Source organism: Larus michahellis, chromosome 6, assembly GCF_964199755.1.
Source record: "Larus michahellis chromosome 6, bLarMic1.1, whole genome shotgun sequence".
Taxonomy (NCBI): Eukaryota; Metazoa; Chordata; class Aves; order Charadriiformes; family Laridae; genus Larus; species Larus michahellis.
Genome location: NC_133901.1, coordinates 58,212,793 through 58,239,655, shown reverse-complemented (window position 1 = coordinate 58,239,655; position 26,863 = coordinate 58,212,793). Strand labels below are relative to the sequence as shown.

Below are 26,863 nucleotides of genomic sequence, written 5' to 3'. Positions count from 1 at the left end.
CAGCAGGTAGATGAACTCCTGAGCACTGACCTTCGGAAAAAGCTGCTTTTCATAGCCCTGAGCCATCCCTTTTGCTTGGCTGTCATCCTCAGCAGGAAGCTACTTGCTTCAGCTATCTCAAGTGTTCAGCTTCCCAAGTCAAACTTTGTGGATACTACTAATGCAAGACTGTGAAGCTACAATATTTCCCCTCAAATTACTTTGTGTCTCACCTCATTTCTGCTGGCAGGCTAGTCAGGGTTTCAGCAACCTCTAAACCCATCAGTCAGCAAGAAAAAATATTTAAAAAAAAAAAAAAAAGGAAAAAGAAAAGAGTAAGAAAGAGCAAACAAGCACTGGCACAACACAGCTCACACTGGCTTTGCCAGACACTGGAGACCACCTTTGAAATAACTGGTTTTTACAAAACCGGTAAAGTTCAACTGGTGCTACTCACGGACGAGCCAACAAAAAAGGTCACTGCTACCCTAAAAATCTTTGGGGCAAGTACTTCTGAAGGGTCCCTGGGTACTTGCCTATGAAAAACATCAGCACAGCTAAGTGTCTACCATACAAAACATTGCCACCACCAAAACCAGAGACAAGTTTCTCTGCCAGCTGATCCCAAGGGCATCCAGCACACATGGTGTGATGTAACATACCCTGCTGAACCCCTTCTGGTTCTGGAACCTCATACACAAAATACACATTTCTTATTTACATTCACTTCTCAATTTTTATTCTATTTCTCGCATGGTCTTCAAATACAGTTTTACAGGTCTTTTTTTTCTGCTACAGATACTGTTGATCTAAAAACAGATTAATGAAAGTGGCATTCCAACCTTAATGAAAATTCATAACCATGAAAGATATGTCAACATATCACTTTACAATCCTAGAATGATGGTATTGGCCTGACATTCCATAGGCTTATACAATTAATTTCTATAGTAATAACAAAGTCATAGGAAGAGAAAATGTGGCAGCTCCTTAAAAGCCAAGAAATAAGGCCACAAGCATCCTATGCTGTAATGTTATGCATCCAGATAAAATAAGTTGACTCTGGTATTCATGAAGAAAAAAAACTCTCCCACCTGATAAACCAAGGTATCAGCTACTCAACATGCACTCAAAGCTGTATAAAAACTAGTGGCATTCAGCTCTGACTTACATGAAATCCCACAGCACAACCCCGTACCTCTCTAAAAATGAAATGAACTTGTTTCAACTTAAATACTTTGCTACCGCATTAAAAAAAAAATTGTTCACATTCTGCAAAGGAAAAAAAAAAGTAATCCTGCATGTGACTGCACCAGAAGGCCAAACACAGCATCTCCTTACGGGTCGCAGCCAACATTACTGCAGTCTTAATGCCATTCATTATAGGTTGCCTAATTTCTTCTATGCAGCTGGAGGCTTGTAAAAGGAACTGCACTGCCTTTGTGCACCACTGAAAGAAACCCCAGGAAAATAAAGAAGGAAGATAAAGACAGCTGATGGCAGCAGGTGAAAGGAGCAAGGTGCTGCAAGGTGTGTACCATTGGCCAATTAGGTATCCGGGACACCGGGACTTGACTGAAATACCAATTTCAGAAATGATGCAACTACCTCACTACCAGAACCCATCCCATGCCGATTCCATCCCATAGCCAAACATGTCAGACCTGGGTAAAAACATTAAACTCTTGGAACATTTAAAAGTAGGTAACCATTTAAATAATGTGTAAAAATGTGCTTATTGTGGCATTTCTTGTAGAAAAGTTATTTGATACAAATGTGCAGGACTTGAAGACCCTGATTTAATCAAACTAGTACGAACAGGCTTTGAAAGATGGTGACTGTTCCAAGGACAAGTCCCAGCTGTGGGCCGGCTCTCTCCCTCTCACCATCTTTCATCCACAATCCCGTGCAAACGTTACCAAAATTAACGGGTTCAGCAGACCACCCTGTGAATTGCTGTTTCAGTTCCAGGAGAATGATGACAACCTCAAGCAGCAACAAACTGCTGTCTGAAGGAAGGATCTGCACACCCCTTACACAAGATGGTCAGTTTCTAGCCCTGGATACGAGGCACAATAAGAAAGGTCAGTGCTGAGGACAGATTCATTCTCCATTGTGGTTTTAGGTTATTCAAAAGTGCCATCTCGGACCTATACCATTTCACTTTTCAAAAGAAAGTTACAAAAACTGGTAAACAAAAAGTTAGTCAGCATACGGCTAAGTTTATATACACTGAAATTTACAAGTTTGTCATTAAGTGACTTCTGCCACAGACCACTGCACATTTGTCCCTAACAAAGCACAAAGCTTGAACCAATGGTCATTAGAAGTGACAACGGGTCATCGCTTTATCAACAAGCATAAAGATAGTAAAAAATAGAACTGTAGCTACTTATCTTTAAATTTGCTGATTGACACAAGCAATCCCTCCCATTTCTGCAACTTCCAGTTGCAGATCCTGCTCTATGACAGAGAGAACCCTGCATCTTTATAGATACTTCTGGCAGAGACCACTTTTCTGTTGACACGTGAACGCAGAGAACTGTCGTCAACCACAGTGCCGATTGAGAGGGATTCCTCTGAGAAGCTATAGCCCATGCAAGATTCCTTGGCACTTCACACAGGACCAGGAGAGGACAAGGTTTCTCTTTGTTAAAACAGTATTTTCAGCAGCATTATCCTCTTCCAACAAATTACAGTCTGAACGTGTGATGGGTGATTTTCGCATAGACCCTTCTACCAAGCTGGCTTATTGCTGGCTTTGTACAGCTAGACCATATGAAGATCCCCACCACTACCTGCCCAGCTGTTAAGGGACTACAGTACTGGAACAGTTTGCTGTCAAGCACTTCACAGGCTTCTTCCAAGGATAACAACATCCTTTGGAAATCCTTCCATTTTAGCAATTTCAAAACAACCCAGCTTGCTGTAAAATTCCAGGATTCTTTTATCATCTGGTCTCACTTCACAAAAAGCCCCACGGGAGCCTGAAGAAGGAAGAGAGAAACAAAACACTGTAAGAGAAGAGTTATTCTAAAAAGCACAGACATCAAATATTACTAGAGTTTCCACCTATTTTTGCATTTAAACCAAATGAAACCACTGATTCAATTTCGTATGGAGTATAGTGCCCAAAAGAAAGTAGATTTATAGCAACATAGCTGACCATTGGGGTCAGCTGCACATTGCAGATGTCTTGTCAGTCTGAACTAATCACCTCCCCTCTGCACACCCTTTATTTCACATAAAAGCATCCCGAAACTCTGATGTTGGCTCAGAAAATAGCACTAGAAGCAGGCACCAAATCGTGCAAAGGAACTGTGAACCTCAGGTGCGCAGTAAGGCAGACAGCCAAGTACTTCCCCATATTGAAGGTTTTGGTAATTACCCACCAGTGCACACTGCCACACATAAGAAAAAACATCATTACCAATGCCAGTAGGGGAAATATAAACATTTCTGCGTTGTTCAAGATGTAAAAATGTGTGCTCTCATTGCCAAATTGCTCCCTCAGTTCTTCCTATTTTCTAATTTGCAAGATAACGGCTAAAGTGAAAAGCTACCTCTTACTGAAGACAGCAGCAGAAGTTAGCTATCCAAAAGCTTTTATAATTATTTACCTAAATCTACATTGCCAACTATGGCAGGAATTGAATATCTCAGGCTGACAGGCAAACACAGTAACGTTAATATAACCATCCCCAGTTTGCCTTGCATCCTAGAACCAGCATGTAATTAGGAAACACGGAATTCTGAGTGCAAGAAGCTTACCATTAGCCTTCAGAGAAGAGAGCAGACAGGCCATCATACTTTTGGCCACGCTTGGATCTGTCACTTTTTTGTGGATATCAATCTTTATCAATGATGGGAAGTTGGCAAGAAATGATTCTGGCAATACTTCCTGCTCTTCATGGAAGCTTAGCATTATTTTCTGAAAAGGATATGGGAAGCAGACATTTTCATTTATGTTTATTAAGGGAGGCTGCTTTGCTCACAGAGTACACCTCCAAATCAGCATGTTTTCCAACCACACCTCTGACAGTCATTTTGTTCCTTACCTGCTGAATGGCTCTCTGTATTCCAGATAAAAAGGCAGACTACAGAAGCTTCTCAGACTGTCAAAGGAGGAATGCAAAACTCCTTCCATGGCTTCCCAGTGACCCACACTTCAAGTGAGAAAAACCGTAAGCCAACCCATAACTGACAGCTTGTGCACAGGTATTCATTTTCTTTGTGTTTTACAGGGGCAGTTTTAAGCTTTAAGCGTTCCATCCCTCTCCACATGGATTCTTTGGTTCACAGCAGCCTCGAACCATCTCTCATGTCCATGCAATTATCTTAGACTACTTGCCCCAACAAAGGCAGATTTGTCTCTAGCTTGAAATAAGCCTTGTTGGTGACTAAAAGGTGTTGTTGATCACTTTAGACTATTGCAATCATCCAGGAAGATCTTTGCGAATGTGACATAACACATTAACTTCATGCATCTCATGGGAATAGAACAATCAAGTGAGGTTAATGCAGAAGTAGACAATGACACACCTGAAAGATACTCAAGTCATTCCCCCTTCTGGTTACCGAATTTTAAAACCTTCAGGGACCACTAGCTCAAATAAGCAACCTAACTTCATTTCCCGTATAAACGAAAGTCACCTTCATAACAACCCAAACTATCACACAAGGAACCATAGCACTAGCAACTCCCACATTTTTTTCAGGTCAAATTTAACTGCCATCCCCTCAAATCTATTAACTACCATCTCCCAAAGTCTTTCAGGAAGAGTCTCAGTTCAAAGTTACTATTTCAAACTTGTAGAGCTACTTCAGGTTCAGAACCATGTCTGCTCCCCTGGGCTTTTCTTTATCGCAGCTGTAACAGGCACAATCCCATGGAAAGCGTTCAAAGCTAGCCATGCTGGCTTCAAGCACAAAGGCAAAGGTGATCCCTGTTTCTTCCAACCACAGAAGTGCCACAAGAGGTAAAACAGGTTATCAAGGAGTAGGGTATAGGTGGGACTAAGAAGCTGTTAGAGAGACAATGCATTCATCTCTTGTGATCAATAATAACTAACATCAGGAAAAGCAGATACCACATAAACCTCCCTGAAAGGAACCTAGACAAAACTGCCAGGCAAGCTCACAAGAGTATGACACAAGTAAGGGGACTGGATTTTCCTTTTGTGAATCAAAACGTTTTATATATCCTTATATTCCATGAAGTTTGGGGCTCAAGATGTATTTAAATAAACTGTATTAGAAGTCAACATTTTAAATCAAAATATCTAAAAAGTACAGAAAGGAAGGTTTTCAAATCAAAGGAGACTGAGATTATCAAGAGGTAAGAAGGCTGTAAAGGAAACCAAATCAATCCTATTCTGTGAGAAACCTTTTCCTCCCATGATCTTCAATCACAATGGCTTCTAAGCAACTACTGAATATTCTCTACTTTCCTTTATAGTGTCAAAAGGCTAAATGGATAAAATCCCACAGCATCTGTCTCAAGAGCAAAGTACAAAAAGCTCCTCCCTACTCCCAGGAACTCAAGCCTATACTCTCAAGAAACAAACTTTTTCTGAGATATTGTATGAAAGGCAGAAATCCTGGGGCAATGTACCAACAGCAAAAAATGTTCTTAAACATCTCAATGGAAAAGCTAGTTTACTAGTACAAAACACCTCCTGCTTTCTCTCTGAAGTCTGGCTTTAAACTTCTGGAAATCAAGACCCCTTTCTCCCTTACTGTACCTAATTAAGCTTTGCTGTGTTTAATTTCTGCTATCTTTATATGCATTAGCTTTGCTTCAAAACCTGAATTTACATATACAGTCGAAAGCACAGCACTGTGCAAATGCAGAAGAATCAAGGCATAAAACATACAGACTGCAGAATCAGCTCCACTTCACTAGCAGTAGTGGAGTTATTAAGATACCTTCTACTCACACCTATCCCAGAACAATTCTGCTATTTGCTATGAGGCTTTTTTGTTCTTTTTTAAAAATGTACTTAACTTTTCCCCCACCAAACATGTCCTTAAGTAGTGGCTATTTTCACAACAGGGTGACAAACATGCCATTCCGCTTCCAGGAAGATTTGCTTTGCTTGTGGGAAGGCCTGTGCTCTCAGAGCCATGACCTCCATTAAGACTTTGTCTAAGTCCTACTGCAATAAAGCAAGGGCACACTGCTATATTTTTGCCCTGCCCTTACCAGCTGGGGATTCCCTTAGGAGGCCCACCAGTCTCACACCAGCCTTTGTATTCTGACAACTTGCTGGAAAGTACTTTCTGGAAAATATTCTTTCCTTCTTGAGAGGGAAAGAAAAAGGATAAGAAGTGTTTCTGGGCCTGCCTCTACTACAGCTTTGTCCACACATCCTTCTACTTACAGGTGTGACTGGCACCTCTTAGTATTAACCACATTTCTTTCCTTGACAAGAATGTATCAGCTAGAACTTTTCACTATTTCTGACACTTCAGTGACATCATTTTTCTAATTTCTTCCAAAAAATAGTTCAAGATATTGATTTTTAGCACTTGCTAAAGGTGAGATGATGTTTTGCACCATTTACAGCTGTCACACTCCATAAACAGCTAATGGATTTTAACATCAAAACTAAATGCTCTTTAATTTGTTTTCCATACTTAAACTGGTGTGACTATGAGGGATTAGCTTTACCTGCAGCATGGGGAAACTAGTATCTCATTTTGCAAGAGAACAGAGAAGAAGCAATCCTTTATTTTCAAACTGTGATTTTCTCTAGATTAAGGTGGCTTACATTTACTGCATTGATTACTACTAAAGTGCATCTCATGGGTGTATTACAACACACAGCTGTATCTGACTGGCTGTGAATAATTTTACTGTCACCTTCCAAGATGTCAGATATTGTGCTCATCAAAGACTTCAGAAAAGTATGAAAATTGAATTGCACAGAAGCTCAAAATGCAACAGAAAAACAAAGACCCACTTTGGAAACAAAGAGTTCAGCACACAGGTTTGATCTTATGGGCTATACCAACCTCCGCCTCAGACAGCTCCTTGTCACTATTTGGTTTAGTATATTTTTCTTGCATGAAAGGGATCCAAGACATTTTGCATTTTTTAATGAAAGGAGTCACATCAACTGTTCCCAAAGCATAGCCACATATGCCATCCTCATCTTCTAAGACGAAGCAGTAATCCAGGCTGAGGGTGAGCAGACCTCCTACTAACCTGCAGAAAGAAGTGTCCAAATTCAGCCAAAAGAAGGTCACTTTGAACAAGTATGCTTTTCAGGTACTCTGAGGGTGACTGTAGGGTCATCCAAAGGAAGCAACAGAGTCCTCCAGTCACAGAATTAGTTCTTACAAAGCATTAACAGACTAATCAGCTGTCAAAACTCAGCTACAAGCAACATCCGCACCTCAGAATCCCACAATTTAATTCTAAACACACTGCTCTTCTGACTCACTAGACAAACAAACTTCCTTCACCTTTTGCCCTCAGCTTCCTTGCTGCCATTACCTCCTACTTCTTCCATCTTCTCTTTTGGGTATTTTTTGATACCAGTTACATATCCTTTCTTAACTACCTTCCTGTCACAGAGCAGCCTCTTTACAAAGTTTATCTAAATTAAACACTCAAGACAAAACAAAACAAGAAATCAAAGTAGCTGATTTTACAGCTCAGATTTAATGTCTTTTTTTTTTAAAAAAAAAAACAACCCACCACACAACTTCATCCCACTTGCCATTGCTTATTCTTTTTAAAAGTTGGTACATGTAATCTGTAATGCGTATTTCAGAAAAAAACTCAAGGCAATTATCTGAAGAACTACACTCGGTTGGAAAAAATACCAGATGGTAACTACAGACTATGAACACTCTCATGATATACTTTCAAAAAGTTTGTAATAATAGGATATTATGATGCACAGGTTTCATAATGCAGAGGTTTCAGCTAAGTCTTTTTTTTTTTTTTTTTTTTTAAACAACTCACAAAGGTGACCAGAGCATAAACTGATATGTAACTGTTTATGGTATCTCTAAGAAACCAAAACTCCAATTGTTTTTTCGTTTGTTTGTTCTTTTAAGCAAATGCTATTTACATTCTTCACACACACACTTTAAAAAAAAAATTCAAATTAAATACAGTGTCGGGACTTCATCCTTCAAAACCACCTCTGTCGGTCATTCATTCCTAATACATACTTGTCTCCAATTAAATCTGGTAAACTATGGAAGGGTTGATCAGCTCCATCGGCATACATTTCTCGGCAGATCTTATATACAGATGCCTAAGAAGAGAGAAGAGATGATTTCAAGTCATCAGTCACATTCAAAAGCTAACAACTTTATTTGAGAGAGATTTCATTAACAGCTCCACTGGAAACTAGTACTGACAAGCATTTAAGTTACAGAGAACAAGAGTACCTATCTATAAGACAGGACCTATCTCCCCCCAGCCCCTCTTAAAGTTGCCCGTCAAAAACATTGTGTTGAATGGCTGGGAAGGAAAGGCTGGAGGTCAACCTCCTGCAGGCTGTAATACCACAAGACTAATCCTGAGGGTCAGTTACCAAACACTCAGTGAAGATCAATACCCTTGATACAAAGTCCCTTTTCAAAACCTCCAATGTGCAACAATTTAACTACTGTGAAAGACAGGCACATCCTGACTTTCTGCATGTTAAGGGGCTTTCAGTTGACTCTCTTTGAAGAGTAAACTTTTATCAGTCACACTTTAAATAAGAAACTTTAAGCTTTTCAACAAAAAGGCTTTGCATTCGACATGTCTCTGGCCTCCTTTCATAAAAAGGGAACTCTTCCTCAGAAGAGATATTTTTTATAACTGCATATTTAGTTGCATCACCATTTGTTTAGGTGTCTTAGAAATATAAATTCCATTGTCAAAAAGGAACAAACCACCTTAGGTACAATCCTGCATTAAGGTATGGGAAAGGCTGCTTTACTGCCTGTGAGAATAGCGCAGGACAGAGCCTAAAACTAGCAGGTAAAGAACACGCCCCGTCTGTCTGACTGGCTTCAAAGTCAGGATTCACTGGAGCTGCTCCAAACTCAACTAAATACTAATGTTTCATCTCAATGTGGCTACAAATGCAAAGTCAAAGCTACCTTAACCCTTACATTGTTTAAACTGGATCCATAAAGAGTGTTAACTGTTGGTTGACACATTAATTTTGAGTATTCTTGCTAAGCTAATAGAATAAAGCTACACTACAGATCTGTTCATGAAAAAAAAAAAAAAAGGGGGGGGAAACCCCTAATCAATAAAGATTAATATAAAATTCCTGGTTTCAAAGTCTCAAACACTCTGAAGTGGATTTGACAACAATCCTTGCAAAACCAGACCAAAAAGTTTACCACTCTAATGAAATCAGTAACAATGGCTGAAATATCATCACATAGTACAACCACATTTCGAGACACAATATCAAGGTTCTGCCCATATCGCTCTGAGAATACCAGTAGTTACCCCAGTCATTATTGTGTGACCAGGTATACATACTCCCCCTAAGGTTAAGCCATTGAATGTGTTCCCACTGCAAAAATCCCTCTTCCAGCGGCAAACAATTTTAACATGCCTTTCAGAAACAGGGAAGGCAGTCATAGATTTAAAAAGGTGGTGGGGTGGGAGACTGTGAATCAAGACGTGGCTATACCTGTACTGCTGCACAGCGCGTTGCTGAACCACAGGCAAGTCACTTAACCTCAGTTTTCCCGTGAGATTGCGTTTGTGCCTTACGCAACATACTGGGACACCCATTTCATTAGGTAATGAAGGGACTCGGCAATAACCAGTGTTGCCACAAAAGGAAACGCATCACTAACAACAGCGACAAGCTCAAAAGCAGTTACCTCATCTTTAGGAAAGTAGGGTCGTATGGTGTACACTTTGGAAGTGGGTGTTAATGGAGGTGGTTGAAAAAAGAGGTCATTTGCCCCATCAATAGGCAGCAAACGCTGTGAAAACAAAATACTTCATATGACTGTATGAACAACAAGACCCATCACTCTTGGGTGTGCACTGCAGACTCCCAAATTAACATTTGCTACTTGCAGGCACCCCAGAAGAAGGTGGGGTTGGTATGCTTTATAAATGCAAAGACCTTACTTGAATAGAAAATATCCAATTGGTGTTTTAAAATATGCAATTGAAACAGCACATTAAGAGTCTGTTAATCTTATCTGCTTTAAAATACTTTTAACCAATCATATCTACACTGTCTCCGTATAAGAACATAGAATGTCAGGAGGAAAGGTTTGGTCTGAAGAGGGTTAACTGGCCAGAGGAGACGCTTTATCCCAAAAGCAATGCGCTGATTCAATTTGCTGCGCGCAGAGCACCTGTGAGGGGGGAAAAGTATAGCGCCTGAAAAATCCATGAACAAATTTGAACATGGTATAAACAGCGATTTAAGAATATTTGCCAATTGAAGTCTTTGCAACAAAGCGCATTACAGCTTCATTTAGACAGAAACCAAAATTTGGATGACTATTGCTTTTGCTCATGGAATTCCCATCGGCAGACAAGCATGCGCGCATTGTGCAATTGCGGGCGCAGATAAAAATGCTGTGCGACCTGCAAAGAAACAATGTGAAATGTACAACTAAAGCCGCTGCGCTTCGCATGCGCGTGGGACAGGCAGCATCTCCTTGAGAAATTACTGTAGAGAGGGGAGGAAAATTATTTTAAAACAAGCTGTAAGGCTAATGGGCTTTGGACCAGAAAGCCTTCGGCAGACCAATCCTTCCAGACCTCTGATGTGCAACAAAAGGTTTCTCATAAAACAAAGAAAATGTCATTCAGTTGTGAAGTCATATTGATACCTGGAACTCTCCTGCTAGACCACCTCTAAAGGCCCAGGGTTCTTGGTCTCCACTTAAGAACTGTGCTGAAGATTGACTACGACACCCTGTTGAGATCAGATCCAAGCGGAGAATGTTACGAGAAGGGGGATTTCCTGGGTGTCTAACATGTCCAAAAAGCTAACACACACTTGTGGAAAAAGCTCTCTAACTGAGCTAGAATCCAGGGCTTAGGGGGAGGCTGTAATAATGTATGATTTATAAAGACTTTGTGCTTGCACACCAATTGTGGTATTCCAAATTTTTGATTACCTGTAACAGACTAATGTAAGCACAGGAGAGGTGACTCAGATAATACACCTCATTCCATACCAGAAGGCACAAGAATGGTGCCATTCACAATTATGTAAGCTTCCCAGACATTTTGTACTTTTTTTTTCTTTGTATATTTGTGGCAGAAACATCTATTTAATCTATGAAAAGATGACATCTTGGAAGCTACATGGCTCAATAGCTACTATCGTAAATTTCAGATCAAACAAATGCCATTATCACAGCCCCTTGAAAAAAAAAATGGACCTTTCTGAAGTCACATTTTAGTAATGACTGTTTCTAATCTTGTCAGAAAATTAGGACTGGCAATATATGCAAACAGTCTGGAACAGTTCAGGCAGTCATGACAGTTATATGAAACAGTATTCTTGCAAGAGACTACGCAGATTTACATAATCCAGGCTGCATGTTCACAATGCTGCTGGCATGTTGAAAAATTAAGTAGTATCAACTGGAATTTAACTAGTACACCCTGTTGGTCACAGAGAATACTAGCTTTGCTTTTTAGCATCTTGATTTTTTCCTCCTCAAGCCCATCAGATGCACCAGGGTCCCCACTGATCAACCAGCCACAGCAGACCCACTGAAGTGCTCAGATTTAGTGTATGCTTGCTTTAGAAAATAAGCTTTCATTAGCTGTTTGACTTTTAATACTGTTCTGCCAGCAAGGCATTACAGCCTTCAACAACTAAGATAACATAAATGACAACTCTGGAGGAGAAGAAAAAAAAAAAAAAAGTACAGTATCTGGAGTGGAGATTTCAACTACCCGCCTAGTTTTCTGACAAGATGAGCAGCGCAAATACTCTTTTCCTTTTGTGGACAGCAATCTACCTCCTGTTCAAGTAACAGTCTCAGATCAGTACAGACAAGTATGTTGTGCTAGTCAGAGAGTCCCAAAGTGTGCCAAGTCTGACATTTACGAGAATTTAGGAATATATGTTAATTACAAACTACCCTAAGTACAGCAAATTTCAGAAACAATCCAAGCGTCAGAATTTGAATTTGGTTTACTCCCACATTTTAGAATTCTTAAGTCAAAAGATACCCTTCGCAAGGAGACTTAGTCAATAACTTGGAAGACAGTATCTGTCTGTCCTTTGAGACTACAACTTAACTAGCACTTCCAATTATTACAGTAAAGAGCTGTGTGAATGAAGAGCTGTATAAATGAAAAACATAGTTAATGCCTTAGTCGCTGCGCAAATGTGACTTCAGTTCATGCCTATTGGACATCTAATCTATCTGAGCTGCCTCACAGACAAAACCTTTCCATTTTAATTAATTAATGACGACGCGCTGTGAACATCTGGCGCTGTCCATCCAATAGCAGTAGAAACTTGTGCTGAGGATTCTCCCATCTGTACACAATGGGGAAGAAGACAATAGAAGTCATTAGTAATCCATAGTACTGTACAGCCACACTAATTTAAGGGACTGAATGCTAGCTGGACTTGGGAGGAGAGGTGAAGAAAGTGAATGTTCAGTGGACCATTGAGCACACCGTTTGTTTGGATTTGTAAGGTACTTAGCTTTATATAATGATGTATTTTGTCAATATATGTATTTACCCTAGTGATAAACTGCAAGATGAAGACAAAAGCATCCCCCCCTCACAGAAGCATTATTAGCTAAGAGTATTAAACTGTCAAGAACTCTTACCTATTTAATACTTTTTGAGTACTGGAACAGAACAGTACCAAAGTCAGAGCTAGTATTTGCGGAGTTGGCTTCTAGTGTGAACTATTCCCAACATTTGATGCATTTAAAGACTTGAACCCAACTTTACAGGGACATTGAAAACTGAAAATAATTTCAGCTGAAATCAGTAGGTAGTCTGGTAACTCTGAAATGCAGGCTTAAATTGAGCCCTCAATGTTTTGAGATTACAAGAATCACTGTTCTCTTTATAGAGCTTTGGCCTAGAGTTTTAAACAGATGACATTATCAAAAACAGAGCACTCTTTCTAGCTAAAGGTCAACATACAGCGAGAATAGTAAAGTTGGGGGAGCTGCTTCACAGTAGTCTTAAAAATGCACGAACCAAAGCTTTTAAGCAGCATTAGGCAGAGATGTTAACATACTACAATGCTGGCAAGTTTTCCTCCTAAGCTAGTTTTCTTCTCTGTACTTTGCAGAAGGCAGTCTTAAAAGCTCTTCTTCTTTATCAACCATGCATACAGGGATCCGATATTTAATAAGCACAAAATATAAAGTTGTTGAACACAGACTGACTTGATGACTTAACAGGTCGTCTGTGTCCTTGCTTAAACCTGACCGTGTTTAAGACTATCATTTAAAGACAATCCAAACACTAGAACTCCACCAAGGTTGTGTAATGGTTAACCACTGTGAAGTTTGTGACAGCTACAAAAAGTGTGACGTGAGACCATCAGCTTTGCTGCCTGCTGTGTATGTCAAGCAAGTCCACAGCATATTCCTTAGAGTTGGATTAAAACCTGAAAGTGAAATGATGTCACCAGAATTACCTAGGCCATGCTGGTGCTATCTGCCAACTTAGGATCCCCCAAAAATCTTTCAGAAAAAAAAAAAAAACCAAAACAACCAACCACAAACAAAACAAACAAAAAAAGGCCACACATTAAAAAACCAAAAAGACAAAAAAGAAAAAAAAAAGTTTCAAGATCAGTTTAAGTCTCAGACTAAATCTGTCTAGAGAGCTCCACAATTTCCATCCACTACCAAAAAATAATAAAAAAAAATAAAAAAAATCAACAATTTGGAAAGTGTTTAAAGGAAATTATTTTGCACCAGAATAGCCTTACGCTAAAGCTCGCATGCGCACAGGGCTGGGAGGATCGGCTTCCTCTTGGCCAGGCCCATTGAAAGGTCGCTTCTGCAATTGTTCTGTTGAAGACAGCAATAATGTTATCAAGACAGAGCAAGCAGCAGATGGCTGATGTGGTCACATTTCGTAGTGTCATTTCCAATCATACAGCAGGGCATCCAAGGAGTTACATGGCATAGTCCAGTGTGCATTCAGTCGAGAGTAAGTTAAAGTCAACACTTACGTGTCAGCTGAGATTCAAGTTTCATTAGCCCAAGAAGAAAATCAAGGTCTCCAATCTTAAGCATCCAGCAGACTTCACTTATAATACCAAAGCAAATTCACAGCAAGCATTGCTTCAAATAGTGAGACAGGAAAACCTTTAAAACAGGGTCAAATCAGACCCCACGTCCAATGCCTAATACTTCGTTTTCCCCGTGGGCTAATTAAAAACAAAAAAATACACTATCTGGGATTATAATGGCTCCCAATGCACCTACCTAACCACTGCACAAAAGATTTCACCATTGACATAATACTCTTGATATCCCAGACGTAGGAGTACATGTCATAAAGGATTGTCCTGTTGGCACAATTGGAGAGGCGAGTGAACATCCCCATCACCAAGCTGCACATCTCTTCAAACTTGGCTGCTCGGTTACGCCACTCTTCTATCTATGAACGGAGGCAAAAGATCCACAAGATCAAACACAGCCTTCTAGGGAGGAGAGCTACTCTAAATATGGAAGACGACTATACAATTCATTACTCCATTTTACCAGCACGGACTACCACACCACACATGACTCACGGGTATTCTCTATGTCTGTTAGAAGTGAGGCCAGTCCAGGATCACTGGTCAAATGCAGACACCAGACCGCCTTCACAGCTACATGGTCTACAGGGCTTAAAACAGTAGATTCCACTGGAGAAATGAAAGTTACTGTGACCTGCAGTTAGTTATACACTAACCCTTAGCTTTTAGGAAGTGGAACACTGATCTCTATTACAGACAACATTGGTCAGGATTTTGATTTAAAAGGAGAAAAACAAGATTCACACTCACTTTTTCAGCATCCTTTCCTTTGCAATTAACACTGACAACACTGCTATTTGCTCTGAGCCACTGGAATTCTCTCAGCATCTGTGCACCTTTGGGCCCATGTTCATAAGGAAGATAAAACAAGTCAGCAAGAAGCTGCAAGTCCTCTAAAGTCACTGGTTCTACTGTGTAGAGAGGCTTTTCATTTGGTCCGGGCACAAACTGTTCTTTGTTAACTTGCTCATCAGTCTGCATAGGGGCAATGTCGCTACCAGAGTCTTCCTGCATAGACATCTCCGGGGACTTTGATTCAGCTATGCTCTCCTTATCAGTATCCATTGGCTTCAACTCCTCTGCCATCTTGGCTTCAGCAATATCTGTCAGTATCTGATTAGCATTCTTGTCTGAGTCTTCTTGTTTTTCCACTACCATGTCCATTGGTTCCTCATCAGATTGCTTCTTCTCTTCCTCCTTTACCAAGGCTGGTGACTCGCTGCTCAGTGCTGCCCCCTGACTCATGATGGGTTCTTGATAAACCGTGGTAACCACAGTTGCTGCATTTAAAGAGGATGGTGCCACCAGAGGCCCTACATCCCCTACAGTAGTTTTAGCACCACTGTGGGCCACTTGCCTACCTGAGAATAAGAAGAAACAAGTTTAGAGTTTTCAATATCTAACTATGCATTCAATAACTAACATGCAAATCAGCGACTTCTGCAAATCATGGATGATTCTGCCGCCACACCATCCGATCAGCGCAGTTTTCTTTTGGTACTTTGCCTGTTCTCTTTTGTCATTGTAATTCTAACTACTGACTTTGTTTTTTGCAAGTTTCCCCTCCACATCACTAATTTTCCTAACTTTTCCCCCATCCTATCTTTGCTTACCAGTTAATATTTATGTGTTGCCAGCAGCATTTCTGACTACGCCATCATAATAAAAAGCTCTAAAAGTTAACTTTTTTCTTCTGCATCAACTGACTTGTTAAAGTTTTACTTGCATATAGAGCACGCTTCAAAACATAAGAACTGATGCTTAAATATTTCATCTGCAAAAACGTCTTTTGTGAAAACGGAGATATTCAAGACCTGACTGGACACGGTCTTGGGCAACCTGCTCTAAACTCACCCTCCTTGGGCAAGGTCATCAGGCTAGAACTCAAGAGGTCCTTTCCAACCTAAACTAGTCAGTGAAAGTGAAGGAAGATGACACCTTAATTACTACTCCTCCCCCAACGTTTTTGCTGCAGAGTTTGAGAACGACCAGAAACCCTACAGCAGTTCAAAAGGATAACTCCTCACAACTCTGCTCTAGAGCAGAAGAGGTTCTTCCTTCGATTTCACCACCAGTTATCAGAGAAGGGCACTCCGACCACCGCCAATGTACATTTGAGAAAAACAGATTTTACATCAGATGCCAAGCTCCCATTGCTACAAGAGAGATGTACAATACTGGAAGGAACTCAGCTGTTTTCTATAGGCAGAAACTAAGAAAAAAACTGAAAGAACATGGACTCTGAGGCAGAACTAATGTTTACAATAATCTAACACCCACTTCAAAAAAAAGACTATTCTTATTCTCTTAGGTCTCACAGAAGTCTAGTAACAACTGGGACTAGCAAGATCCAGACTCTTTCCTGTCTTGTGTCATAAGCACCAAAGGATCACATATCAATGTTACTTCTGCTGATCAGTCGGGGCACTGTAGGCACACTGCAGAATGCCAAGCATTCTTTATTTATTAAGGCTTCCCCAGTTAGTAAGGCAGAAAATACTTTCAACAGAAAAGTATGCAAATTGCGAGAATCTGTGAAACATTTTTAGTCTAAATGCAACATTTAACCCCATTTTTCTACCAACCCCAGAATACCACAAAATCAAGACTCACTGCTGTATTGCTGAGGTACACCAAATTCCTGCAACCACTCTGTTAAGGCCAGCTTCAGGGCCATTTGTGGGCTGTACAGAACATCTGTTTCAATATCTTCATCACTCCCCTCATTTTCCAATTTAATCTGGATAGAAACTGTGCTGTCTTCAGTATCGGCTACACAGACAAGTTTTTAAAAGTTATCATGCAAGTTTCATTTAAAATAATAATAAAAAAATGTCACATTAGACAAGGCATTCAAAAACTCTCTAGCAGCCTTATTTCACAAAGAAGGACAAAGCATTACACATCCTAATTAGACAAGATGGAAAACTATGGTCACCACCAACATCAATACAGAAACGTTATGCAGAAACTAGATATTCTGGCATTCAGTTTCTCTTTTGATCTGAACTGCTTATATTCCAATGAAATCAAATCCGTGGACACTTATGTCAAATTTGGACATTAAAATTGCTTGCTGAGAGTGCTTTTTATACAACCACAGACATCTCTCAAGGCTACAGAGATGCTATAGATACTTCCCAGGAAATCCATAAAACAATCTAGATGCTTGTAATTTTTCAGGCAACTGCCGTTTACTTACAGGATAGAAAATGCTAAGGGATCTTAAACAGAAAGAGCTGGTAAGGAAAGGCTAGAATCACTAAAAAAAAATAAAAATCAGTATGACTTACATGGTTAAACATAAATCCCAGCAAACAGTTAAGCATACTTACTCATCACCACATCTTTTCTCACTCCATTCATGTTAGACTTGTACCATGTTGCAAGTGTGTGAATAGCAACATAATTGGCTTCAAATTCACAGTTTGGATTGGTCAGAACTCCCTTTAGTCGAGGGATGAGCTCAGTTGACCGACCTTTGTATGGCCCAAGAAAAAGCCTCTTTTGATCATAATCATTAGCATGAATGTTATCCCAGATAACTGGTGCTCTCCTGATGATCTTAGAAACTTCTTCAATGGACTCTACTGGAATGTCTTTGGATACAACTTTCGGACCTAAGAGGGAAACAAGGTAAGCGGAGGGTTTTGCATATACTTGAGGATTCAACCCCCAAGTAGTCAGACAGTTTATTTTATTAAATGCTTATGAGAAATTGTTTTTAACACCAGCAGTGAATTAAAAAAACTCAAACAACCAAACAACCCACAAAACCCTAAAATAAACAATTTCTACCTGTCCATAACACCTCAATGCCAGGGAGCAGCTTTTCTCCTACAGTCCGTAAATATGGCGACTGTGCAACATTTGGATAACAGAAAGTTCCACAGTACTCTGCACAGGGAAAGAGAATGTTGCTGTTAGTAGAAGAATCCACATGTGTGACAACATACCCAACTGTCTCATGAATGCATTGACAGAATACTACCATGTGAGAAGAGAATCATCTACAAAATTAACAAAGAAAGGCCCAAAAAGTATAAAGTATAAATAAAAAGGACATTATGAATGATACTTAGCGTAAAGATCAGAAGGGAAAGGTAGAGAATTTAATTAAAATTGCTCAAATGTCAAAATCAGGGAAAAAACTAATGAAGTTCATAAATAGAAGGTAAGGTTACAGCAGACAATACACAAGAGAACTAGAAACCCTAAGACTGATTATGAAGTGCAAATACCTAAAAATATTAACACCGGAACATATATATTTTTAAAGTTAAAGGGGAGGTCTGCAACAGAACCAAACCACTATAGTGTAAGGGGATAAACAAATTAACAATGAGGATAACATAGCTACTCAATTGAATTTCCCTTGCAACAATCGACACCGCTGAACATAGTGATTCTCCCTTACAATATTTTTTACAGATATTAGAGGAAGCTTCCAATTTAAAAAAGCAATGACTGAACCTGAGTGCAAGTCATCTTACTTTTTAATAAATAAACAAAACAATTTAGTGCCTAATAAAAGTGGGTAATCTTATTAAAAACAGGTACCAATGACAGAAGTACGCAAAGACTGTGCTGTACCTCTACCTTAAGAAAATTCTAAGAAATTAACAGCTAGCCAGATCCAGAAGCAGAGAGATTGTGGTACATGTCAAACAGAAGTCTTCCTTTAACCTAATTTTCAGTTCAAACTACTTGAACTGTTCTATCAAGCTGCCTTCTTTGCTTGGCATTAAGTTTTTGAGAGATGTGTAGTTTTGGCAAAACCACTGCATATATTTGAATTACTTGAACCTTTCTTCGTAAAACAAATTTCTTCAAACAACCCCAAAATAAACCTTAAAGCAGTGATTAAATATTAAACCATCTTTTGAACCAGTAAGATAATAGGGCCCCTCCTTTAAGGCTGAACTAAATGATTCATCTCATTTTACCTGTAGGACAGAAAAGGAATGTGTCCGGTTCTCCTAGATACTGATAAATTTCATTTGTTATTGAGACTTGAGCATGAGCAAAGGAACTGAAAACTTCTTTGTCTGCTGCACACATGTTGTGATCGATATCATCAAACAGCAGTGCAAAAGATCTGCAGCCAAACTGGGAAACCTGATACAAAAGACAAGAGCAAAAGATTTAATTTTTTTAATTACTTTTATTTTTTTCCTTTTAAAAATTCTACAGTTTGATCTTACAAAGTGACAGGAGTGGGGGAGAGAAGGTAGGGGAGGCAAGACAGACTTCGGTGTCTATTCATAATGAATGCCTATCTCTGACCCACTGCTCTGCTTTTCTCAAAGATTAGACATCTAAAGACCGGCAATCTGTTCCAGCTTTAACAATCCAAATCTGATCCCACTGGACAGACAGCTGGAAAAAAGCTAACTCTTTATCAGCTTTTGGACAAAAGACAGAAGTCAATTACGAGAACAAAAAAGGTGTGTATGTCAGGTCTGCCTCCGAAGGCATTTACTGTGGATAAGAGTTCTTGCTTTAGAAATGCGTCTTGGCTTCAAGGCCCCAAAACACTCTGAAGACAAGCTCCCAAGAATAGCCTTCAGAGTCCAATATAAAATAAGACTTTTTTTTTTTTAAATTTAGATTATCACTAGCCACTTCAGCAATACAACCTGAACGCAGCCATTGGAATCGTTCAGAGGCGTACAAACCACTGCTAGTGCTGAAAACATTGAAGAAGCTAGTAGAAAAGGTGCAAGAGTGAGCAGAGTACTGAAGTTTTCAAATTAAGTAGCACTGCAACCTTGGGAAGTTTGTCACACTTACCTGGTCTAGCTTGCGCTTCAACGTGGATACCTCTTTAGGATTGGAGAAAGTGATGTCAAGTCCAGGTGAGATTGCATAGATAAACTCTATTTCATGTTCTCGTGCAGCTGCTATTAGAGTCATTAGCTGCTCTGGAAATCAAATTCAAACATTTCAGAAGAATTCAACAATTACAAAAAATAATCTTGCATGTCGTTATAGGTAAATTACAAAATGCAGATGCCTCTGTTACCATAATAAAAAAAAAATAAAATTGCTCGAGTTTCTTAAAACTAACACAGCAAAGAGCACCAAATCATTTGAAGAATTATCAGAAATTATGCCAAAAGGAATCACAGAATCAGGCAATGATAGGGGTTGGAAGGGACCTCTGGAGATCATCTAGTCAACCCCCCTGCCCGAGCAGATTCATCTAGAGCAGGCTGCACAGGAACACGTCCAGGCAGGTTTTGAATGTCTCCAGAGATGGAGGCTCCACCACCTCTCTGGGCAGCCTGTTCCAGTGCTTTGCCACCCTCAATATAACAACTATCCTTGTATTATTATTTTTCATGTTAAATTTTTAAAAATATTTTTAAAATTATCTTTATCCCAATGTTGTGAGACAAATGTGGATGTTGTCTGTTTTTACAGTATGCACACCACCCGTTCCAGAATTATTACTCACTTTTGTCACACATACTAAGAAAAAATTCAATGTAGCAGTATGACACTGCATGACATCAATTCACATACTATTCGTATGACTGAAGCTTGGGGCGCATGAAAAAGGGCTTTTTTAACACCACTGTGGAAAAGTAGTTGCTTTAAGAAACAAACTTCAAATTCAATCTTCCATGCAATGAATAAAGAGAATTATTTTTAGAATATTTAACGATTGGTGTTGTTATTGGCCATTATCTTGCAGTATCCTTTAGACTGTATTTCTGCAGTGGTTCCAAGTGGCCTCCAAGAAGGATTATTTAGTTTCAAGCAAGTATCATTTTTCCTCTCACCCAAGGAAAATGATAATCCCCACAGGCTAATAAAACACTGTATATCCCATAAATGCCAGAGGTGGATAAAAGGCCTCACATCAGCTTAAATGGGTCTTTTATGTTCTGATTAAATAGTCAGAAGCTGCTTTTCTAACTGGTACTCTTCATTGAGACAAGCACTTAATGAATGACATAAAAGGGCATGCTATTCACTCATCAATCTTCTCTCTTTTCTGAAGCAAATAATTTCTACTTCAAAATATGGCCCAGATGTTCAAGAGCCAGAGAAGTAATTTTAAGCAACCTTTCCCCGGAAAAAAGTAGATCTCGTAACACAAAGCCTTAAAAGCAGTTTTAGAAATAATCTGTAGAGTTATAGTTAAAAGAAGTAAAACCATGCTTGTACCAAAGCTCCACTAAATACATTTGCAGGGTATTAAGAATGGGTCTCCACTCACCTTTGGAAATGGCTACTGTGATTGAACACACACAAACATATGTAGCAATGTCCAATTCATTCAAAAGTCTATTTATAGAAAATACAGAGGGGAAATAAAGGCAATTACCTGCTTCCTCCACAGAGTACATTTCTCGCCAGAACATCCTGTGCTTGTAGTCATCCTTTGGAGCATACAGGTATGTATTTAGTCCCCACTTCTGAAGTCTATAAACACAGGATAAAAAACCTTCATTGGAAGAATAGTCTACAAATTCAGGAATTCTACATTTCACTTGATCTAATTTCAATTATTTTTACTTGATCTAATTTATTTTTTTCTTCATTGAACAATAACGTTACACACAACTGATATTGGACAAATACAGTTTAGGCAAGATGGAAATGTGATTATGAGCCCCTCCTAAGAATATTGATATTAGCCAAAAAGCTGCTCTAGGTTAGAACAATAATTCTTTTCAGGCTTAAGTGGAAGATTATGATTATATTGTGATGGAATGTGCTGCAGTAAGAGGAAACACGACTTGCCTTCTAAAAAGTTCTTTCCTCTGCTCCATAACCCAAGGTCTTCCATAAAATCCTACAGGAAACAAGATTAAAGTTATCCAGTTAGATGTTAGATTATACCTGCTTCATGGAAGATTATATTACAACCCACCATTTTCTTCCTCTTCTGCTACATTCATCAAAAAGCTTCCCAAACCAGAAGGGAAAAAGTAAAATCTAGACAGACAGCATTAGGAAAGTGTAATAACCTAAACTGATTAAATTTAAAATGCAATTATAACTTATTTCATTACTTATGATCCAAGGTCTTATAATTCTGGCCACCGAAGCAATTAATTTTCAGAATACAAACTGTATTCCTGAGTATATGCCCTTGAAAAGTCAGCATTATTATAAGAGCAGACTGAACAGTCACAACCTAATTACACTATCACTCCAGACACCTACAAAATGGATTTTTTTGTAATGTGAACACTGAAGACACTTGAAAATATTTACTAGCTCGAAGATGCTTAACCAGTGGTACAGTTTAGAATGCTAAGTACACACAAAGAGTATATAAATACATACTGAGGTAGATGATGCGTAATTAAAAAAAAACACGCAAGTGAGTCAACAAAATGCTTAGGATTTCATTCCTTTTATTCAGTTGAATAGGCTCCTTGTCAAAATTAACTTGCAAGTTGATATCTTACTTTACAATTCCCCCATCTTTACAAGCTAAGACTATGTCTTCAAATAATCATATAAAAGTATCTACAAGTGATTTTAGAATAGTGTATATTCAAAGTCATGGAATTCCATAGAAATTGTAACTGCTTCTGGTTTTAAATCTAATCCTTCCATTCTAGAAACATAATACTTTAAAAAGCACTCTCAATACACTCTTAGTCAAGTAAATTCACTTAGACCTATGTGCAAACAGTTTAACCACAAGTGGGCACTTCAAAACAAAGCTTCAGCTTGGCAGTCTGTGCAAAGACCAGAGACTAAAATAACACTGAAATTTAATAAGCTCTTATTTTCAAACAGCACAGCCACTCAGTGATGAATGATGCTCCTAATACACAAAGCTTACAAGTCCCCACAGAACACCAGTTCAAAAGGTAGACAATATCTTCATTTCCAGAGTCATTCACCATTGTAAATCTAAATATTTGGCCTCACAGAGGTCAAAACCACCCTCCTACAACCTTTCAAAATTCAAAACTGATGCAACTGAGCATTTTCCATATACTAACAAGTATTTCAGTTACTTGTTAAGTGAACAACGCTCTTTTAAGAAGCTTAAAGCAGGCTCAAGTTTTAAGAATTAGTCTGTCAGAGGGATCTTAAGACTAAACGGCACCACGAAGTGGCAAAGCTGAGTAAGTACTACACTTCACAAACAGCAAAGTGACAAATGGAGGACAGTTAAATAGAGGAACAAACAAGAGCAGTTGCAAGGCATAAAACCCTCCCAGTTTATTTCACCCAGAACAAATTTCTCACTTTCACTAGCATTATCTAATTCCGAGTGACGCTGCTCTTTCTTTACCTATGCCACTACTGTTTCAGACCTCCTAGCCTAAAGCAGAGCAGGGGCCTACTAGAAAGAAAAAAAAAATAAAATAAAAAAAAGAAAAGAAAAGAAAAGAAAATCAGGTAACAAAGATGTGGTTTAACCCCAGCTGGCAAGCAGAACCATGCAGCTGCTCACTCACTCTCCCTGGTGGGATGCAGGAGAGAATCAGAAGAGTAAAAGTGAGGGAAAAAAAAAACACTCCTGGGTTGAGATAAAGACCGTTTAATAAGTAAAGCAAAAGCCACACATGCAAGCAAAGCAAAACAAGGAATTCATTCACTGCTTCCCACAGGCAGGCTGGTGTTCAGCCATCTCCAGGAAAGCAGGGCTCCATCACCCATAACAGTTCCTTGGGAAGACAAACACCATAACTCCAAACATCCCTCCCTTTCTTCTTCCTTCCTCAGCTTTATACTATACGGTGTCACACTCAGTGTATAGGATATCCCTTTGGTCAGTTGGGATCAACTGTCCTGACTGTGTCTCCTCCCAGCTTTTTGTGCCCTCCCAGCCTGCCCACTGGCACAGCCATGAGAGAAGCAGAAAAGGTTTTCACTGCCTGGCAACAACCAAAAACATCAGCGTGCTATCACCACTGTTTCTCATCCCAAATCCAAAACATAGCACTATACCAGCTGCTAGCAAGAAAGTTAACTCCATCCCAGCTGAAACCATGACAAAAGACTGATTAAATATGACCAAAGAGAACACGCTAATTCAAAGTGAGACTTTTCTGTCACCACTTTTCTTAGATTACTAATGTCACCATCTGATGACAGTTTTTGCATCTTTCTATCCAACTAAAAAATCGACCTGGTTTTGTATTACTCCCTCAAAACTGTGTATCAGGTTAATACAAAGTCAACAGATCATGCCAAATACCTCATCCCAGTCACCACACTCTCCACCACTAAAAGCCAGGATAGCCTGGAGGCAGAGCACCAGAGCTTTGCGTCCTGTACTCACAGATCTTATTACCCCCCCAAAAGAGTGAATTTGATATCTGTCAAACTCTTCACATTCTTAAAGAGCACACCCAGTATTTGGCCAATTCCCCCGGCTCTTCTAGAAAAGATCCAAACTCTCCACCTCACTGCTTTAATTTCACCATATCTCTAGTCTGCGTTAACCACTGTACTATGTTTAAATATTTATCTATACTTCTGAAGTAACTCCCCGTTTTTCTCTTACCCCTATAATTCTCTTGAGTCACTAAAGAGACAGATGTTTTCACCCACTACCATTTACCTCATTCACCACAACAGAGTTTTCCTGTTGTTGTTTTTGGTTTGTTTTGTTGTTGTTTTTGGTGGTTGGTGTTTGTTTTTTTTTAAACACTCCCCTATTCCTTTTCTTCTTGTATACATTAATGGTAGACTAGTAACTCTTAACTAGTGTTAGACTGCTTCATTGGGCAGAGGCCATTTTCTAGCTTCGCATTATACACGGTGCAATCAAGAATACCTGCACCAAAATATATGCAGAAGAGATCAACAATGTAACTATGATGACAAGAAAAAAAGATTATAGTATTGGTGGTTCTGATATAAACCTGGATGAACAGGTGATCCATGGTCAAGGTGTATCATCAGAAATGTGAGAAATCACGCTGTTACAGTCTGTATTTCTGTTCACTGTTATCTGTCTCCAAAGCCTTCAGTTTAGCACCTATCTTCATAGAATTAAGTCTATTAACTAAGCAAAGATATCTCTCTCCACACTAACTGCATTTAAGCCCTAGTAAGTGCTAAAAAATAAAGGTATTAACTGGGCCTAGTGCACTTCGCACAGTGACATTTGCAGGAGCCAAATGGTATTTTCTTTTTAAGATATGAACAAAAGCCATTCTGCAAGCAATGCAGATACTGACTTTGACAAACGGCCTGTTTCACTCTCTACTCCATCTATTAATCATTTCATTCTCCTACTGGAGATTCATTACAGATACAGAAATAATAGCAGTCCACAGGAATTTAGAACGATTCCAAATCAACTATAGTGTTGGGAATAAACCATTTTTCTTGCTGGCTTTCAACCACCTACCTTAACTGGCCTGTCAGAAACACAGATAAATTCTGTAGTTATTGAGAAATGCAAAGAGAGTCCCTTTATTCTGCAGCTTCTGCAACAATTTAAACCTTTTAATGTTGCAACTATGCCAAAAGACAAAAGAGAACTGTTCTACAGCGCAATTAAAATGGTAAGCTACAACATTTCAGAAAACAGGGAACATTTAATATTAATTCCAGAACAGATGTCTATAGAATCACCTATTCCCTATCCAGGAAACTCAATCCGAGTCTCTGGTGCGCAGGAAGAGCATGTACAGCTGGGATAATCGCACAGCAGCTCTTCTCTCTCTCCTACCTCCCCCTTTAGTCGCGTACTAGCAAGCACTGCCTCAGCCTCCATTAGGAATCATCGGCCCGCTGGGGATGCCAGGCCTGCCCTCACCCCGCCTAACAGCTACCATCAAAGGGCACTCCCTGCTAGCCAACAGCTTCCAGCACAAGCCCCAGGGGGAGCAGCCCCGCCCGAGAGCCGCGGCTCCTCCCCACCCCCCCCTCCAGCCTTCTCTAGCGGAGGGAGCCCCGGCCAAGAACGGCGCACCACCCTGCTCGCAGAGTGGGCTCCTCCGGGGGAGGAGGCGGCACAGCAGCGCCAGCTGGGACCAGTTCCTCGCCTCCGGTCTCCCGCGAATGCCGACCCCCCTCCCCCCCCCGGACACCCCCCGCCCCGTCCTCCCACACACCCCCGTGTCCCAGGGTTATCGGACACCCCCTCCGAGAGCTCTTACCTTCCACGACGCCGCAGAGGAAACGGCGGGAGCCCAGCGCCGTCTCCGTCTCGGTGTCCGTTTCCTCGCCCCCCGGGACGGGCCCCGCGGCGGCGCCCGGCGGCTCTAAGGGAGCGCCGGGCACCCCAGCCGGGTTGGGGCTGCCTTGGGGCTCCTCCAGCGCCGCCTGCCCCTCCTTCTGCACCATCCTGCCGCCCGCCGCCAGGACCCCCGCTCGCTGGGCCGGGCCGAGCCGAGCCGAGCCAACCCCAGTCCCTCCTTCCTCCTCTCCACAACCCCTTTGTCTCCGCCGCTCCGGGCCGCCGCCGCCGCTTCCTGTTTACGGGGCCCTGCGCCTGCGCGGGGAACCGGCCCCAACCGGTCCGCACCGCTCTGCCCGCAAGCCGCCCCGGTCGGAGGCACGCCCGGGGGAGCTTCTATCGCCGCGGAAAGGAAGAACGCGAGCCGCCGCGGCCTCACGGCCCCCCGCCGCCGCGCTGCCGGGACCGCGCCGCTCGAGCGGGAACAACGGACTGAGACGAGGGAGTTACCTCAGGGAACGGGCGC

General features: G+C 40.4%; 1 protein-coding gene across 1 annotated transcript; it reads right to left on the bottom strand.

Annotated features, from left to right (window-relative positions):
* Positions 1-2,181: 2,181 nt before the first annotated feature.
* On the bottom strand, positions 2,182-26,863 carry OGA (O-GlcNAcase). Its single transcript, XM_074590125.1, has 16 exons — positions 26,318-26,863; positions 21,978-22,029; positions 21,559-21,656; positions 20,016-20,146; positions 19,169-19,340; positions 18,021-18,119; positions 17,558-17,842; positions 16,836-16,994; positions 14,973-15,583; positions 14,407-14,581; positions 10,807-10,892; positions 9,835-9,939; positions 8,167-8,252; positions 6,997-7,189; positions 3,751-3,910; positions 2,182-2,966 (listed from the first exon to the last, which is right to left on the bottom strand). The coding sequence occupies exons 1-16, from the start codon at positions 26,502-26,504 to the stop codon at positions 2,830-2,832; spliced, it is 2,736 nt and encodes a 911-aa protein (XP_074446226.1). The 5' UTR covers positions 26,505-26,863; the 3' UTR covers positions 2,182-2,829.

Bases quoted from the DNA above. Each gene is read 5' to 3' on its own strand.
- OGA (XM_074590125.1), bottom strand. From the start codon at position 26,504: ATGGTGCAGAAGGAGGGGCAGGCGGCGCTGGAGGAGCCCCAAGGCAGC. The intron at 21,657-21,977 runs GCAAGTCGTGTT...CTGTGTTTATAG, and splicing joins AGGAAAGAACTTTTTAGAAG to ACTTCAGAAGTGGGGACTAA. The intron at 15,584-16,835 runs GTGAGTCTTGAT...TCTTATTCTCAG, and splicing joins TGTACCTCAGCAATACAGCA to GTAGGCAAGTGGCCCACAGT.